Raw genomic sequence first — 18498 nt, forward strand, 5'->3', positions numbered from 1 at the left:
CAGTGAAAGTTCAAGACAAATGGGGTTAAAATGTTCAGTGACTTGTCTCAAGTTTCACTTTGAAATGTTAAAACACGCCCCAAAGGTATTTAACCCCTTTAAAGTGGTTTTTTTTGCTCTTGTTCTCTCCATTTGATTTGTTTCTGGGAGAGAGTCCATCACATTTCTTCTCTTCTGCTCCAAAATGTCCCAGCAACTGGGTAAAGACAGAGAGGTCTCCTCTTCCTCCTCTTCTTCTGACCGGGCAGGACTCAGCTCTGCATCCAGCACATCCTCTCTGAACCCATTCCACTCATCCCACAACCTGCATCCTCCCCACCAACCCTCCAGAATCTGCTGGACGGGGCTTGGAGCAACCTGGGATAGTGGGAGGTGTCGGGGCTGGAATGAGATGGGCTTTGAAGTCCCCTCCAACCCAAACCATTCCATGATTCCAAGACTGATACGATCCATTGATATAATCCATGATATCTTTCGCCTACTGGTGGAAGGACAATTTTCCCCATATTTTCAAGGGTTCTAGTTTTTTTTTTAAATTGTTTGGGGAGCCCCTGAATTCCACTTGCTGCAGGTTGTTAGAGCAGAGCTCCCTCCCTGCAGCCCTTTAATCAACAGCCCCAGCCCTAATTCCCTGTTCCCTGGGACAAACGACAAAGAGCAGGAAACAAAGAACAAATAAACAAGAGAAAAAAGCAGCTCAGAGTCCCAGGCAGCACAACGGGCCCATTGTCTGGGCTGGGTTTTGGCCAGGAAGCTCTGCAGGTCCCTGCACACCTACTCAGCTTTGCTGGGTGACTGGAGGGAGAGGATCCAGAAACCAGCGGATGACTCAGCCGGAGCGTTACGATCCAAACTTGGGCTCCACAGCGCACTTTTATCAGACTTTTGCTGTGGCTGACCAAAGCACAGCTCCTCTGGTGTTTCAGGGCCGGCCTCAGCAGCTCCCTCGTCTCTCTGGAGGCAGATGAGACTTGGTGGCCCGAGGAGCAGCGAGGGCAAAGGCCGGTTGTGTCCAGGCAGGCCCAGGACTCAGCCCCGCTCACTTCGCTGCTCAACCAGCAAACCTGGCAGCTTACTTATGTTAAAAATGAAAAGGCACGGACAAACGAAGGGCTAAGCACAGGAAGTTCTTGGCACTTGGAGTCACCCAACAGCTTCTCTGCTGCGGTGACCAGATAACTCGTTTCCTAACCCCAAAGCCTCCTGTGGCGACACCACTGCCCTGTGATGATCCCCAAACCCCAAAACAGCTCTTCAGGCAGTGCCTGCAGAGCTGGGTGCTGCTCAGTGCATTGCAGAGGCTCGGCCCTGCCTCAAAGAAACCGACTCCACTTGCAGAGACTCCCACAAAAATGACATTTATAAGCCATACATTTCAGGACTTCAGAGCTGGAGTTTTATGCCAGACGTTTTTATGGATGTTTGAGTCATCACCAATTCTTTTTTTTTTTTTTTTTTATTTTAATTATGACTGGTTTAAAACTACCTAAACCCTTTTTTATCTGGGGGCTGTTCCCTTTTAAAAGCTCAAAAGATATCCTGGAACAGCCTGAGAGCACAGCTGGGAGCAAAACTCTCTCCACACCCAAACGCTCCTTCCTACCCTCTCAGGACACTTCCACCCTTCCCCTGAACCCTCTGGATGAGGAAATGAACGCTGAGGATCGCACTGGAGCGGGGTTTAGAGGGGATGGTGGAAGAGAATGGGTGTGGGATTGCTGGCCAGTGTCCAGGCACAGAAAGAACAGGCAGGAAGCAAATCTGGAGCAGGGAATAACTCCAGGAGACTGAGCTGGGAAGGCACATGGAGTTAGGGGAAGATGCCAAGGAGCTCTGCTGGAGCAGCAAGGGGCTCATCCTTTCACCTGCCCGTGATTGCAAAGGGTCTGCAGAGAGCACAGCACAGACACTGCTCAGCTCATCACCAGGGGAAGGGACAGACACAGCGGGGACAGCTTGCCCAGGGTCATCTGAACACCACAGGCCAGTTCTGAGAGTCCCACCAGGAGTTCCTCTGCCTCTCTTCCACATTTCCCTGTTTCTGAACAGCTCTTCCTGCCCTAGAGGTTAGTGGATCACAGAATCATGGAATGGTTTGGTTGGAAGGGACCTTAAAGCCCACCCAGTGCCACCCCTGCCGTGGGCAGGGACATCTTGCACTGGCCCAGGTTGCTCCAGCCTGGCCTTGGACACTCCCAGGGATCCAGGGGCAGCCACAGCTTCTCTGGGCAGCCTGGGCCAGGGCCTGCCCACCCTCCCAGCCTGGAATTCCTTCCCAATATCCCATCTGTCCCTGCCCTCTGGCACTGGGAAGCCATTCCCCCCTGTCCCACCCCTAAAGGCCCTACCAAAAGTCTGCTCCACCTTTCCAAGAAGGCTCCTTTAAGGACTGATGGAAGGGCCATGTGGCACTTTCCTGACTGGGGAATGTTTCCCTCCTGAGGAATGGATTCAGGATCCATCCTGAACAATCAGAACTGACACCTCTCCATTGTTTCCTCTGCCATCTGGGTGAGAATTGGTGCTGCCACCTCCAACCTCAGAGCGTGGTGAAGCCCAGCCCAGCCCCAGCTTTCCTGCACAGCCTTTCACAAGCCAACCAAAGGCCTCCAGCACTGCCCTCCAGGCTCAGGAACGAGCCAGGAAAGCAGGAACTCAAGTGGATTTTTCCCCCAAGCCTCCTTCTGTCAGGGACTGACACTTCACTTCAGCCCTTCTGCTGGTGGTGAAGGAGGAACCATCCCAAGCAGTTCCTTCACGGACACAAACCCAACCTACTCCAGTTTGCTTCTTTTTGTCCCTCTGGGACCAGAAATCAACTCCTGCTCCCAGCACTTCTCTATCTGACCACCTGAAGGGACCTGGAGGTCTCCAAACCCCCGTGCAAGTCCCAATCTGCAGTCAGCAGCCTCCCCCCAGGCTCCCCCCAACCTCCCTCCCGGGCTCCCTTGCGTGCCCTGCCTTTGCCTGATCCTGTTTGTTCTGTAACCACAGAAACAGCTTCCAAACCTGGTGAGCAGACACAGAACCTTCTGAGACTGGAGCTTCAGGCTTTGTTTCTCTTTCACAGAGCCTTTTGGCCCCCACTCCCTGCTCCTCTTTGTCAGCACGGGGTGAAGGACGCACTTCCCCAGCACACGTTCCACGTGCTGCTCATTTTCCTCGGTATCCAGCTCCCTGCTGAAGGCTCCCTGCCCTCCTCCAGTGCCACTCAGCCACAGCACAGCCTCACACACAACCCCACGCTGCTTTACAGCAGAATTTGTTGGCCAGTGGCCGTTCAGGTGTTCCAGAAACATCGGGGGGGAACGGGAAGGTCACATCACCTCCCAGTGAGGAATGCCATGCACAGGACTCTGCTCCAACCCAGCCTCAACTGCCCCTGAATCTGAGTGCTCCTGGCACACCCTGGCACCCCCTGGCACAGGACACTGCTCCTGGTACAGAACTCTGCTCCAACCCAGCCCCAGCTGCCCCTGAATCCGAGCTCTCCTGGCACCCCCTGGCACGGGACACTGCTCCTGGTACAGAACTCTGCTCCAACCCAACCCCAACTGCTCCTGAATCCAAGCTCTCCTGGCACCCCCTGGCACGGGACACTGCTCCTGGTACGTGTGACAAAGCCTGGCCCAGTGGGTGGCACCCCTGCCCCCAGCAGGGGGTTGGAATGAGATGATGGTTGAGGTGCCCAAACCATCCCCTGCTCCCGCCAAACACACACATTCATTTACAAAATGTCCCTCCTTCCTTTATCACTATCCAAACCCCTTCTCACTGCTGGAGACTCCCAGAGGCCCATCCCAACCTCCCTCTTCCCAACCAATGCAATCAGCTTATCCCACAGCCCAGCAACGACTCTGGAAAGAGCCTTCCCTGCACAGATGGTCTTCCTGGACTCCTGCTCTCCCTCCCGAGCGACAGGGATGGAACAGGAGGATTTCAAACGAGCCTTTAAACTGCTTTAGGGGTGGGTTTTTTTCCTCTCCTTTTCTTTTCACTCCTACTCTGTAGCAATTTGGACCAGGTTCAGCTTAAACATTCTGGGCTGCAGTCTGTAGGAAAGGTATTTACCAAACACTGTGTGTGTGTGGAGCACTTCCCAGGGATGGAGGCTTTGCTGCCCTGTCCTTATGGCATCTTCACATCCCCCAGGGAGAGGCTCTCCAGGGGAGACTCCACCTGAGCCTGCACGTGACGGGCCCGTCCCTGCAGAGCCCCTGCCAACAGTGCCTGCAGGTGGCCCTAAACTGTAAGAAGGTGAATTTAGATGGGATATTGGGAAGGAATTGCTGGCTGGGAGGGTGGGCAGGCCCTGGCACAGGTTGCCCAGAGAAGCTGTGGCTGCCTCTGGATCCCTGGAAGTGTCCAAGGCCAGGTTGGACGGGGCTTGGAGCAACCTGGGCCGGTGGGAGGTGTCCCTGCCCATGGCAGGGGGTGGCACTGGGTGGGCTTTAAGGTCCCGTCCAACCCAAACCACTGCATGATTCTGTGTGGCCTGAAACAGCAGAGAGGATCCCAAAAATCTCCTCATCCCACCTGACAAGGATAAAATCAGAGCAGCACAAACCACCAGCCCTGAGGCAGCGAAGGGTGAAGAGCAGCCACTCAGAAACAAAAATCCTCTCTTTTCTTGCCCTTGCTCCCTTACATCCAGATGTTGACCAGGACACAACTCATCTGTTTCAAAATCATCTGTTTGGGGCAGACCAGCGAACCAGCTGCTCCACAAATGGAAGAACATGTGTAAATTCACTGAGGAATGGCCAGGGAGGAACAGCAGCCCTTACAGGAAGGAAGAAGGAACAATCAAACATGGAACTGCTGAAAGCATGAAGAGAAACCTCCGAGTTACCTCTCACTCCAAAGTAACACAAGATGCCAATAAACAACTGGTTAAATTAAAAATCACAGGAAAAAAAAGCTTCAGGTTTAAAAAGTACCCCACAGCATGAGAACAGCTTTGATACTCCCAAGGTTTTCCTGAAAATTCGTATGATGAGTTTTTCCTCCAGACTTTGACATTTAGGGATTTTTCCATCATTATTCCTCTGTGAATCACAGAATCATTACAGAATCATGGGATGGTTTGGGGTGGAAAGGATGTTCGAGCTCTCTCAGCCTGTGCTCACAGGACTTCACAGGGACAGGACAAGGGGAAACGGCCTCAAGCTGTGCCAGGGGAGGCTCAGGTTGGCCCTGAGGAGGAATTTGTTGCTGGAAAGGGTGGTGAGGCCTTGGCAGGGGCTGCCCAGGGAGGTCTGGAGTGCCCAGGCCTGGAGGTGTCCCAGGCAGGCCTGGCCGTGGCACTCAGTGCTCTGGGCTGGGGGACAAGGTGGGGATGGGGCACAGGGGGGATCCATGGGCTGGGAGGGCTTTTCCAGCCTCTGGGATCCTGGGATTCTGAGTTGCCCCAGCTCCCTGTGCTGCCCCTCTGCTCTCCAGCCATACAAGCAGCCAGAGAAGCCACATCCAAACTCATCAGACCAACAGCCCCGAGCCACACTATCCATCCGGGGTTTTTCCATGAGCCAGAACTGGGATAATGAGCTGGAATTGTAGGAATTGGTTCAAACGTATGACCCAAAGGAGCCACGAGGCCAGAGCAGAGGTGGCTGTGCATCCTCACCACCGTGCCAGTGCTTTGGTTCCCACTGAGCTCTGCACTCCAGCAGCACCTGGACTGGAGAGCTGGAATCTCATGGAAAGAACCACTTCAGGAATGAATCCAGGGAGCCCACGGGTCCTGCTTTCCCGAGGCACAAGGCTGGGCTCACAAAGGATCCACTCAGAGAGCGGCACTGCTCACCCCAGTGCCCAGCCCTGGATTCTCCATCAGCCCTTCCCAGGGCAGGGATGAATGGATGCAGCCCTGGCACACCCTGCCACGGCCCCGCTTGCCGAGGAAGCCCATTTTAATTACAATGGTTGCCACGGCGACGTTAATTCCAGCCCCGCTCCAAGGAGTCTCACAACTCCCCACTCCACACCACTAATCAGGAATCTTGCATAACATTAGCACCGAATAACCCAGTTTAAACCAACTTAAAAGCCTGGATTATCGAAGGGGATGATGATTCAAAAAAAAAAAAAAAAAAAGGGAAAAAAGGGGGGAAAAAAAAACCCCCAAAAGTGTTTTGTTGAGGAAAGTGCTTCCTCTGTGTCCATCTCCAACAAATTCTCCATCCCTTTTATCCAGGTGGAAGTGACGGATGAGCCCGAGCAGAGCCAAAATTAAAAACTATTTGTTGAGTCAAACAGAGTCCCCTTGATTTTATAATAAAGGAAAAATGAAGCACAGTGACATTGTATCAAGGCAAAGGTGGAGGGAAAATTATTGCTTGGTACTGGAGAATAAAACAACACAGATATCAAACATGAAAATCTGGGCACAAGAGCCTGTGAGGAAGAGGTCTCCAAGTTTCTTCCCTGATCACTGCCCAAAAGTTGTTTGGAAAATATTCCTGTAATCTCAGCACAGCTGAGATGAGCAAAGCTGACCTTAGTCTGGACAGGGAAACTGCCCCAAAACCTACTCCAGTCTTCTTAGGGGGGTTGGAACTCGATGATCTCTTCCCACTGAACAAAGCCAAGTTGGGTCCTCTCTGCAGGAATTTTGGAAGCAAGACTCCTTGAGGCCAAAGCTTTCCAAAGGCACCATCCAGTGGTCACCCACCAGGACAGTAAAGCCAAATATCACTTTTCTCCCTACTGAAATACAAATTACTTTTACCTTCACTTCATTATTTTCTCCTTCACGGCCTCTGCTCTCTGGAATTCCTCCCGGACCTCCAGCTGTTATGTTTGTAGGGACTCTTCCCTCGGTACCACAGGACGAAGCTCCATTTCTAACTCTGGGAAGGTATCAAAGACATTAAATTGCTCTTTCCCAGCCTGAAATGTCCATAATCCAGCACTTTTCCCGAAGGCAAACCACGAAGCCTCAAAGTCTGACCTGCAGCGGTCTCAGCTTTGCTTTCTGCCAAGTCCCAAATGATCCTCCAAGAGCTTTAAAAGGGGCAGGGGAAAGAATTCCCCCCCCTGTTTGTGATATCCCATTAGATAATGCAGATACAGATGTTGCATGCACAGCCCTCAGATCCTGAACCATTCCCAGCACACTCCTCAAGCCTGGAACCCTTTGGGATTTGGGTTGTGCCCCCACTCCCAAGGTGCTCCCTTGCCTTAATTCCTGCACAAGGGAGGCTTTTGAAAGGATCGGTTACTCCCCAGCGTCCCTCCCAACCCCACTGCGGCTCGGGATGAATCCCAGGGATCAAACCACGCCAGAAGGGCTGAGAGAAAGCCCCCATTGTTTGCCAAACCAAGCAGAGAGCTGAGAAGCGAGGGTGCAACATCCAGCCTTCAGCTCGCACACCCCAAACGAAGAAATTCCAAGTCACGTCTCGGACGAGCAGATCCCACCGATTTTTGGGAGTTGTGAGCACCAGGAACACGGGAGAGCTCCCAGAGCGAGGGGCAGAGGTGGCTCAGACCTCCCCTCCCTCAGCTCTTTGCTGCAGCCTGGTTTGTTGTGCCGGTCCCGCGCTCATCCCGGCACTATCCGTTGGATATTGTTGGACCACGGGTGCCAATGAGGGGAACAGATGGAGAGGAGCCCACAGAGGGAACGGGGAAGGGCCAGGAAAAGCTGATATTGCAGCCCTTGCTGACAGGAACACCCTGGCACAGCACAGCCTCCTTCCAAATCCTGCCCCTCCATCCGGACCAGGGTACCAACTGCACCGTGGAGCTGCTCCTTTCCAGGCAGAAACCTTCAGCCTCCATGGAATCATGGAATTGTTTAGGTTGGAAAGCACCTCTGAGATCGAGTCCAGCCATCCCCAGCGCTGCCAAGGCCACCACTGACCACGTCCCCAGATGCCACATCCACGGGGGTTTGGAATCCCCCCAGGAATGGGGACTCCACCCCTGCCCTGGGCAGCCCCTTCCAATGTCTGACAGCCCTTTCCAGGAAGACATTTTCCCAATTTTCCAACCTGAACCTCCCCTGGCACGACTTGAGGCCGTCTCCTCTTGTCCTGACACTGTCACTTCTCCATGCCATGACCTTCCAAAGCAGCCCAGCAAAGAGCAAATCTCCAAACAGTCACACCCGGTGTCCCCGAGCCCCACGAACTCGTCACCTTCCCAGCCATTCCCCACCTTGGAGCACGAAATGAAGTGACACTTCACCGTCTCCTTGGGGCTCCTCAGGCCTGAACTTGCCAAGTGGCTTCTCAGAGTGCAAAAATAAACAGTTAAACAAAAATAATACATGCACTCCTTGCCAAGTATCAGCCTCGGCGTCCTTGCTAAAAGCACAGACGAGTAATAAAACCTTCTGCACACAAGGATCTTCAGGAGAATCAACTATTTTCTCAATTACTGGAGCACAGCAAGGATTTTGTTATCAGCTCTTGAAATCTCACCCAGTAACAGCAGAAGGACTGGAGAGGATTCAGTGCCAATGAAGAGGAGAAAAACTGCAGCCACTTCTCTTACAGAAAGCACTTCAATTAATGCCGAACTGGTCAATGTGAAATGATGGAAATTACAGCCCAGAATGTCACAGGCTGGGGGGTTTTAACCAAAAAAAAAACCCACATCAAACACATCAGTGCAATCTGCAAACAATAAAAGCCATCTCAGCCGATACTGAGAAGGATCCAAGCTGATCTCCCCACCTCCAGAAACACTGGAGTCCTGGAGAGAACCCCAAACCTGAGTCAGCAGGCTTTGGGGGAGCTGGAAGGAAACCACTGGGAACAGACACCGGCATGAAGTGCTGGAAGCTGTTTCCCTAAATTGGTCCTTGAGTCATTTTTATGGGAACAGTCCATTCCCTGGCTTTTCTCACACAGCTTCACGATTAAACATCGATCACTTCACCTCTGAGGAGTAAATGAGAAGCGAAGCTTCCCAACTCCCAGCTCAAGGCACCCCCAGACTCCGATTTTTGGGTACTTTTGGAACGAAATTTGCAATCGGGTGGTTCAGCAGTTCCTTGGGAGGAACTCATTTTTCAACTGACTTTTCCTCCTCTTTCTGACACTCATGAAAAATGCAAGTGGTTGCCTATTTAAGGCTCTGTCAGGAGAAAAAATAAATACCTGGAGTTCCAACAGCGCAATTTAAAGCAAGGTCGGAGCGCTGCAGCTTTCCATTTCCCACAGGAAAAGGCTAAAACTTCGGGGGATATTAAGGCTGGGAAGCTGACCAAAAATGAAGAACCTCCACAACTATGGCTGTCAGTTATGTATTCTGCACATAGGTGCCCCACTGCTGCTGTGTGCAGAACTTGTCTCCATCAGGGGCCCGAAGGGTCTGAGGGTTGGATTGGATTTCCTGATGTTTTGCTCTTCCCCCTGGGAAGCTGCAAAGTGCACAGGGAGAGAAGGGGTTGGTTGGGCTCTTACCTGCTGCCCTGGCTGTTTGAATGCCGTGTTTTTCCCTGCTCCAGGCAGGTCTCTGCAGGCAGGAGCAGGTGCAGGTGCCAGCCCTGCTCCGGGAGCTGCATCCCAGGGAGAGCAGGACACCGAGTGACTCAGGCCTGACCAGCTCCTGGGGCTGCCTCCATCTGCTCAGACACGTTCTCAGCAGTGCCAGGCACCTCCCCACGGCTGGGCATGAACTGTGGGATCACCCTCCTGTCACAGCTCGAGATCCAGAACCCGGAGCAGTGTGGAATGTCCCAGCTCCAACTGAAGCCAGGGGGAACTCTGCCTCAGCATTTAATGATGGCACAGCAGAGCTGGGGAAAAGGTCAGATGGTCCCCAGTGCATAGGAACCCCCCAGTTTATTGACAAGTGGTTTTAATTCCAGCACATTCACAGAACCATGGAATGGTTTGGTTGGAAGGGACCTTAAAGCCCATCCAGTGCCACCCCCTGCCATGGGCAGGGACACCTTCCACTGGCCCAGGTTGCTCTGAGCCCTGTCCAACCTGGCCTTGGACACTCCCAGGGATGGGGAGTCCAGCTGTAAACCTGGGATGATGTGGTGCTATCTTGGAAAAGCTGGAAAATACCCCCCAAAGCACCCCTGCCCTACGGTGAGCTTGTTTGTCCTGCCTAAATGTCAGCCTGAATGTCAGCCTGAATGTCAGCTCCAGGCTCTCCCCCAGCCCTGCTTATCCCAGGGTTACATTTGCAGCAAAGCCTTTCACCTCGGGCACAAACTGGACCAGGTCACCCAACCCCCAGAGAAGTCCCTGCCAGTGTCACTCCCTGCAGGGCACAGCTCTGCTGGCCACAGAATCTTCTGGAAAGTCACACGAAATCCTCATCTCCTTTAACAGCTGCTCCATCCCAGACATCTGTGCATATCTCTACTACAACAAAACTAAAAGATATTTCAATGTGTATTTACATAACCACACATGTACATTTTCCAATAATAATGCCGTTCTAAATTAAAAAAACCCTCCACAATTAAAGGTTCTCTCTGCAGCACAAACTCTCTCGCCATAATTAGGGAGAAGCATCGTAAATCAAGGTGCCAATTTAATCAGCCCCACGTAGGCTTCTGGCGAATAACAACTTCTGATCAACCCTGGAGCAAACTGATCTCACGGAAGGTGTCCCTGCCCATGGCAGGGGTTGGAATGAGATGGGCTTTAAGGTCCCTTCCCACCCAAACCATTCCATGATTCCATTAAAATCTCAGCATTCCTCAGATAATTTGAGCTGCTCCTACAAAATATATCGAGGTTCCAAGTTTCCTTTGGAAGCCAGTGGTTCATCAACAGCCCCACCTGCAAAGGCTGAAGAGCTGGGAAGAGCTGGGCAAATTTTTGGTGCAAAAAAAAAACCACCAAGCCAATGTAGTTCAATAACTCCGGCCTTCCCCAAATACACCTGGGAACGAAAAACAACCCACAAAACCACATTAACTAAAGCCCTAAAGCTATTCAGCCCACCAGCAATTTACTGCTTCAAGGCCTTGAGCAGAAAAAGGGTCAGATGAGAAGTGCTCTCCAAAAAAGAATTATTTTTTTTTTTTTACATCTTTGGCCTCCCAGCTCCCTGAAAAAGTATTATTCCATGTTCCTCAGGCCTCTTTTGTCATTTAGTGGCTTCTCCCCCTGTGGGGTTTGCATAACCCCACTGAGGCATTTCAGGGTGTTTTTTTCCTTTGCTGGAACTGCCTTTCACTGCAGACCCGAGCACTGAGGATTTTGTGCAAGAAACACTCAAAGCTTATTTTATCCCTAACTCCCTCTTTTCGTCCCAGTCAATTTGTTGCTCGTTCCAAGCCCCACGGTGTTAACAGTTTTGCTGGGATTTCAACAAAAAGCCTCCAGTGATTTTATTTAGAGGCTGGACTTTTATTTCTCGGGCTCTGCCACTCCTCATTCACATCTGTAACCTGCAGCTCCTGTTTCCACGCAGGGATTTAACAGGACATCAACCATCCCACTCCAAGGAGGTCGCCTGCCCGTGATTGAGGTTCTACTCTTGGACTTCTGGCTGGAATCTGCAAGACTGAAATAGAAAATAAATCACAGGATTGCAGTTTGGGCTGGAAGGGACCTTAAAGATCATCCAGTTCCAACTCCCCCTAAATATCTATTTATATTATTCTAAACATCGAAGAAGAAAGTTAAGTGCTTGGTTTTTGTAGCCTCCCACTGTGGCAGCTCTACAGCATTTTGAGAATTCCACTCTTTCAGCGTTCCCTGATTTAACCAATGCTGTGGGTCCCCTGTCACGTGGAGGCATCTTCCTGTCACACCTGAGCTGCCTGGATCCTTCCTTTCCTTCCATCTCCTCCTTGCTGGAGGTTAAATCCATCCCACTGTTTTCCAGCTCACCAGACAGAGTTAAACCCAAGACCTGAGAGGCCGAACATGGCTCCCCCAGCCGTAATTCCCTTCCCTGGCTCATTTTTCACGCGCCCGACTCGGGGCCAAAGCTCCGACGACGCCTTTAATTGCCCATAAATGCAAAGCTCAGGTTTCTGTCCCTCCAGGAAAGACACAGGCACAAAGATCTTTCTGTGCTGCACCAATTTTGACCCGGGACAGGAGCAGAGGTGCAGTGCCTTTCCCAGCGGCAAAGCCTGAGGTTCCTGAACCGCACCCCGGTCCATTTTACGGTGCTCGCAGCCATCATTTCCCCGTCCCTTCTTCCCCAACCTCCTTTAATCTCCTCTTCCCTTCCCGAGCCTCGGTCCCAAAGGTTGAGGAATCGATCTGAGCACACAGTTCCAGGCACCTTCTAAAATTAACCCGCACGTCTCCACCGCAGACAGCCCGTGATTGCCCCACATCATCGAGGAATATGGGATATGGCTCCCGTGATAAGGTTTTCCTAAACAGCATTCCAACCACACTCATTACGTGCAGCACTTGGGAATTCAGCCCCGGGGGGGGGGGAGCATTTATTACCTGGCAGAAGTGAGCACACTGGGGGTTAGAAGGAAAGGGAGCAAAGAGAAGAGCGATGTAGGAAATCCTGAAGGGAGCCAAAAGAACCCACCCTTCTGCCCCACGGAAGGTGGGAATTCACACACGGCTACGAGGGAAAAGCGGCGCTTTCATCACAGGCGGCAAAATCTGCTGGGAGCCAAGGTCAGAGTCATCATTTAGACAAGCCACATGAGAGTCATTTATAGTCTTAGCAGAACAAAACCTCCCCTGGCAGCTCCCGGTCAGGTGATGTGCCAGTCCAGCGAGCACCAGGCATTTATCTGGATGCAATCCCTGCACCGGAGGGGCTCACGCTCAGCAGCTTCAGGAGGGTTCTGCTCAAGCAGGGACATTACACAAGGATGTCACCTCGTTATTTGTCCCCCTCCCACGGCTTCTTCCAGACAAAAGCCACCCCTTCCCGCGGCCTGGGCCCTGCAGATGTGTGGGAGCTCTGGAGGAGCAAGCTGTGCCCTGCTCCCAGCCCACCAAATGACCCACCAGCACCAGCAAATCGGCCCCTCACCAGCCTAAAACCTCTGCTAAGGAGCAAAAGAACACAGCCCGAAACCCAGGGAGCCAGCCCGGGCTTTGTGCAGAGGGGCTGGCACGGGAAAAAAAAAAATAACCTATTGCTTTGTAAATTGGTATTTGCTTCACACAAAACTTCGCAGCGACACAATGGCTGCCGTTTAACCTTCCCAGTGTGCTGCACGGGCAGTCACAAAGCCTGACCTGCCTACAAAGCCTGACTTGCCAAGCACTTTAGAATCATTAAACCAAGAGCTGCATCTGTTTAAATCGAAGTTATTTCTTACGGGGGTGGGGGGAGGGGGTTGGAACTGGATGAGCTTTACGGTCCCTCCCAACCCAACCCATCCTGTCATTCCACGATTCTCCCCTCAGCGAAAGCAAGAGGGGCACAGAGTTATCACAGGGCTAAGATCACCCAGTTCATCAGTGTGAGAGCCTTCATTGCAGCTCCCACCCCACGAACAGCAACATTTCCAGAAGTTCCGTGCCTCTCAGCTGCTCTGATCGAGGAACGACCAAGGAATTAACACAAGTGGCCGCCACCCCCCCCGATGAGCGATCATCTCCTCATCAAAACGCCACATTTCAACCCAAAATCGCATCGGATCCATGTGACTCAGGGCCTGACTCACACGCAGGGCTGAGTTGAGCCCAGGACACCTGAGGCTGTTACTCAGTTCCCCTCTCTGCGGGAGCGGGGCCGGCAGAGCTCACCACGCACCTCCTGACTCAGCCAGACCCGAGCCACGGCCCGGCCAGGGCAGCACCCAGCATCCAGCTGCTGCTGGAGAGGCTTTTCCATCATGGAACAACTGCAAGGATCCAAAGGGAACAACAACAACATCTGATCTTCCCCGGGATCTCATGGGAATCACCCCCACAGGTGGCAGAGACAAGCCCTGCACCATCTATAGTGTGTATATATATAAAATATATATATGTGTTATATATATATATAACTACTATACATGTATATATACAAATAAAATCTCTATATATTTTCCATATATATTATCTATCTATCTTCTCCCTATTTTACACTATACCAAAGGAAAAAAAAAAAAGAATTACAGCATCCAAAGGCAGACAGACATAAGCACTAAACTGGCATAAAAGTAGATTTAAAATGAGGGTGGTATTAGAAGATTCAGTGCTGTTTTCTGGGTACTCTGGTTTTGTTCTCAGAAGTACAAAACCAAAATTTTGGGGGAGCAGTATTTCAAGAATATGTGTTAAAATTTCAGGGAAAGGAAAAAAACCCAAGAAAAATATATAAATATAACATATAAACTATATAAAATACAATAAACCAGTCAGGAAAAACCTACTGAGATTTTCTTCCTCCAGACAAACACTGCTAAGAATTATGGTTTCACTACAAATTTAATCTATTTTAACTAGACCTTACCTTTATTTCAGCAAAGTTCTATTGAATCTGACTAAAAAAAAAAATTATCTGCTTCTCTCAGGCTTATTTTTGCAATAAACCTTCTTCCCCCAGATGCTTCAGCTCCACATGCCTGATTTTACAGTCACAGGCCCTGGGGGACAATTTTATGGCTACCAAAACCCGGTGGTTTATACCATGACTCCCTAAGAAGTAGTCGGAAGGACTCTGGGTTTGTGGATCCAGTAAATAAAATGCCTACCAGCCACTCTGGAGTCACTGGAACACGGGCTGAAGTCACCGGGAGAGGGAAGAGAAGGAACAGTCTGTACTCCCAGATCCCCCCCCCAAACAACACATCCCGCTTCCCTCAGCAACCAGACAGATTGTCAGCTCCCAAACACACCCAGCACCCGCCACAGGAGCCAGCTGGGGAGCTGGGCTGCTCCACGAGCTTCCTGGCTGCTGCTCCCGCAGCCAGCTTTCTCCTGGAAGCCTGGCATCCTCTGCTCTGCTCTGCCCTGCCCCGAGGAGGCACCTGCTGCTGGGACTCGGAGCAGCCAGGGAGGGATACGGGACTGGAGGTGGTCTGACCCCACCTTCCCTCCCCGACTTACTGATGGAACCCAACACCACGGAATTCGGGGGAGGAGTGCAGGAGAAACCCCTATTTGTGGTTTAACACACACAAAAAAAGAACAGAGAGGGATAAGAGAGGAGTTCAGAAGTATTAAGAACATTCGAGGAGAAACATGGATGCCCTGAGGGTCTCTAAAAATAGAGACGGAATTAGGATATCAAACGGAGAGGGCTCCAGACACTGGGGATGGGAGTCACAATTTCAGTGGAAAAACGTCCTTTATTGAGGAACTGAACCCCACAGCAGGGATTCCTAAAGGGATGAAGGAGCCCTTGATCCAGACTCTCCTCACGGGCAGACCTTGCCTGACGGGGATGTGCTCCTTCCCAAGGAGTCTCCAGGAGAGACTCCAGTTTCAGGGAAGCCACACAGAAGGAGACCATGGTTACAAACTCCCTCACCCTGGGTCTCCCACAGGGAGAGGAAGTATTAGAGCAACAAGGAAAAAGGGTGCAAGTGCATCAGTATGGAGATGGAGTGAGGCGGGAGGTTCCCCTCGTGACAGGGACATCATTTCTCCGATATCCCCCAAAAGGTTCTTGCACTAGGAGGAAAAACTCCTTCTCCTGAGATTTCCAACGGGAAGGATGCCAGGCACTGGCAACTCAGGAGCCCGTGGGATACGTGCATTCCCCTACATCCACCCACAGCGGGATGCCTGGCTGTCCCTCCAGCACTCCCTGCTCCAGGGAGTATCCATGCCCATGGGTGCATCCATGTGAGCAGCCTGGATACACCCCAAGAACCCACCTGGGGTGGGTGCAATCATGGACCCAGCCCTACATCCCGAGGCACAGGGATATCCAGCACCCAGCCTGGACACACCTGGCCGTGCCCCGCGTGCCAACGTCACCAGCAGCGCTCGGAAGGGTTTTTATCTGGGCCTTATCCATATTTCCAAGCGAGTTTAGATAACCCTGGGGACGTGAACCTGCCGTGAACCCACACACACCCCGGAGCTCACATACCGCGGTTCCCACACACACCCCCACGCCAGGGGGGCAGGAGTGGGGTGTGAATGTACCCAGTGTCACCTGGGACACGCACCCAGTGTCAGCCGGGTGTGCAGGAGTGGGGTGTGAATGTCCCCAGTGTCACCCGGGACACACACCCAGTGTCAGTCAGGTGTGCAGGACGGGGGTGTAAAGGCATCCAGCGTCCCCCAGTTGTGCAGGAGCGGGGTGTAAATGCACTCGGTGTCCCCTGAGTGGGATGTGAGCATCCCCAGTGTCACCCGGGTGTGCAAGGGTGGGATGGACACGCACCCAGTGTCACCCCACCCGTACCCGCAGCACAGACACGGCGAGGGGAGAAGGCACAGACAGGACCCCCAGCCACGGGAGAACGCGTCCCCAAAACGCAGCCGCCGCACTGGAGCACCCGCACGGCCACAGGGACATCCCCCCACGACCCCGGGAGCGCCCCGGGGCTCAGCGGGGACCCCCCGAGCGCCGTGCCGGCCCCGCTGCCCGCCGGTGTGGCCGTGCCCGCCGGTGTGGCCGTGCCCGCCGGGGCTGCCCGCCGGTGTGGCCGTGCCCGCCGGTGTGGCCGTGCCCGCCGGGCCGCTCGCCCCCGTTACCTTCTTGACGGTGCGCGGCGCTTCGGTGACGGTGCCGTCGGGGCTCACGAGCGCCTCGGCCGCGGCGCCGCCGCTGTCGCCGCTGCCGTCGCGGTGCCGGTGCTGGGGGTGGTGCGGGTCGCTCCTCTTCATGGCCGAAGCCTGCGGCGCCTTGGCGGCGGCCGAGGACAGCCCCGCGGCCGAGGACAGCCCGGGGCAGCCGCTGCCCGGAGGCCGCTCGGCGGAGGGCGCCGGGGCCGCGTCCCGCTCGGCGCCCGGCACGGGGCAGGCGGCGGCGGACACGCCGTGCCCCGCGCTGGGAGCGCCCACGGGCTCGCACGGCGGCCCCGCCGCCTTGTCCATGGGGCCGCCGAGCTCCTTCAGCTCCACGGCGGGCGCGGCCACCGCCACCTGCACCGACATCGCCGCCGCTGCTGCTGCCGCTGCCGCCTCCTCCGGCTCCGGCTCCCTCCGGGCCGCCCGCTCCGCCCCGGCCCGGCCCGCCCCGCCGCCCTCGCTGCACGACGGGAGCTGCAGTCCTGCCGCCCGCGCCCCGCCCCGCCCGACTACAGCTCCCGGCAGCCCCCGCGGCGCACCGACCATCACGCCTTCCGCTCCGCCGCGCGGGGCGCCATGGGAGTTGTAGTCCTGCGGGAGGGCGCCGGCCGTGCGGGAGCGCCCGCCCGGGTAGAGGTTTCGTTGGTGTTTGCACGTTTTGGTGGATTTTCAGCGTTTCAGCCTCCGGGCACAGGATCGGTACTGTTGGAAAAGACCTCCAAGGTCATCGAGTCCACCCTGTGCCCCATCCCCACCTTGTCCCCCAGCCCAGAGCACTGAGAGCCACCTCCAATCCTTCCTGGGACACCTCCAGGGCTGAGGACTCCAAACCTCCCTGGGCAGCCCCTGCCAAGGCTTCATAACGTTTTTGCATGAAGAAATTCCTCCTGATGTCCCACCTGCCCCTCCCCTGGCACAGCTTGAGGCCGTTTCCCCTTGTCCTGTCCCTGTTCCCTGGGAGCAGAGCCCGATCCCCCCCGGCTCCCCCCTCCTGGCAGGGACTTGCAGAGCCAGAAGGTCCCTCCTGAGCCTCCTTTTCTCCAGGATGAGCCCCCCCAGCTCCCTCAGCCGCTCCTGCTGCTCCAGACCCTTCCCCAGCTCCGTTCTCTTCTCTGGACTGAGTCATCAGACTTTGCATCCCCCCCAGTGTCAGCCAGGCTGGGTGTGCCAGGAAAACCCACGGAAAGGAGGAGCACCCTGGCACAGGGAGCGTGGCATCCGAGAGCCTGGAACTTGCTGTCCTGCCAGGTCTGCTAACCACAAAGCCCCGCCACAGGCACAAGGCACTAACGAGCCGCCCTTTCTAAATCCAGTTCTTTGGGAACGTGCCTCTTAAGGAATGCAAACCCATCCTTTTATTCCTGTTATTTCTTTTGAGAGCAGCCCTGGGAGAGGGGAGCTTCAGGTCCACCAGAAACGCCAGGAGTCAGAAACATGCAGGACAAACAACTGGGAATATTGTGATGATCCGGAGTATCCAATTCCCAAGTTAAGTCACTCACAAGCCCCGGAGCAGCTCAGAGTTTGGCGATGAGCTGGAGGAGAGCAGAGGGAGATGGGGAAGGAGGGAGAAAAAAGAGGGAGCGGGGGCAGGGGAGCTCTCAGAAACCTCCCCAAAAATCGAGGAGTGGAGCGACGGAAGGAGCGGTCAGCGAAACCTGGAAGCTGAAGGAGGATTTCAGGAAAGAAAGGGCTGCAAAGCATTTAATGGGCTCCGAGGCATCGAAGAGGACGATGGGAGGAATGTGAGAGGGGGATTGAAATTAAAGGAGAAGCAGCACATTACTTTGCGCTTGGAAAGCGATGAGAATTCCCGACTTTACTGAACGAACGCTGTTTCCTACTGAAGCAAAACCGGGATCCGATTCCACAGCACTTTTCTCCCTCTGCCAAGGATCAGAAAACGCGGTCT

The 18498-nt window shown here is 53.8% G+C and overlaps 1 protein-coding gene across 1 annotated transcript in view; it reads right to left on the reverse strand.

The window, feature by feature from the left end:
- The window catches only part of AHCYL2 (adenosylhomocysteinase like 2), a 74118-nt gene extending 57151 nt beyond the window's left edge, over positions 1–16967 (reverse strand). Inside the window, exon 1 of the mRNA XM_050325033.1 lies at positions 16551–16967. Within this exon, the coding sequence (XP_050180990.1) occupies positions 16551–16952 (402 nt within the window). The 5' untranslated portion in view covers positions 16953–16967. The remainder of the gene's footprint in view (positions 1–16550) is intronic.
- Positions 16968–18498: the final 1531 nt, after the last annotated feature.

This window comes from Myiozetetes cayanensis, unplaced genomic scaffold, assembly GCF_022539395.1.
Source record: "Myiozetetes cayanensis isolate MyiCay16 unplaced genomic scaffold, myiCay2020 scf3, whole genome shotgun sequence".
NCBI classification, from domain to species: Eukaryota; Metazoa; Chordata; class Aves; order Passeriformes; family Tyrannidae; genus Myiozetetes; species Myiozetetes cayanensis.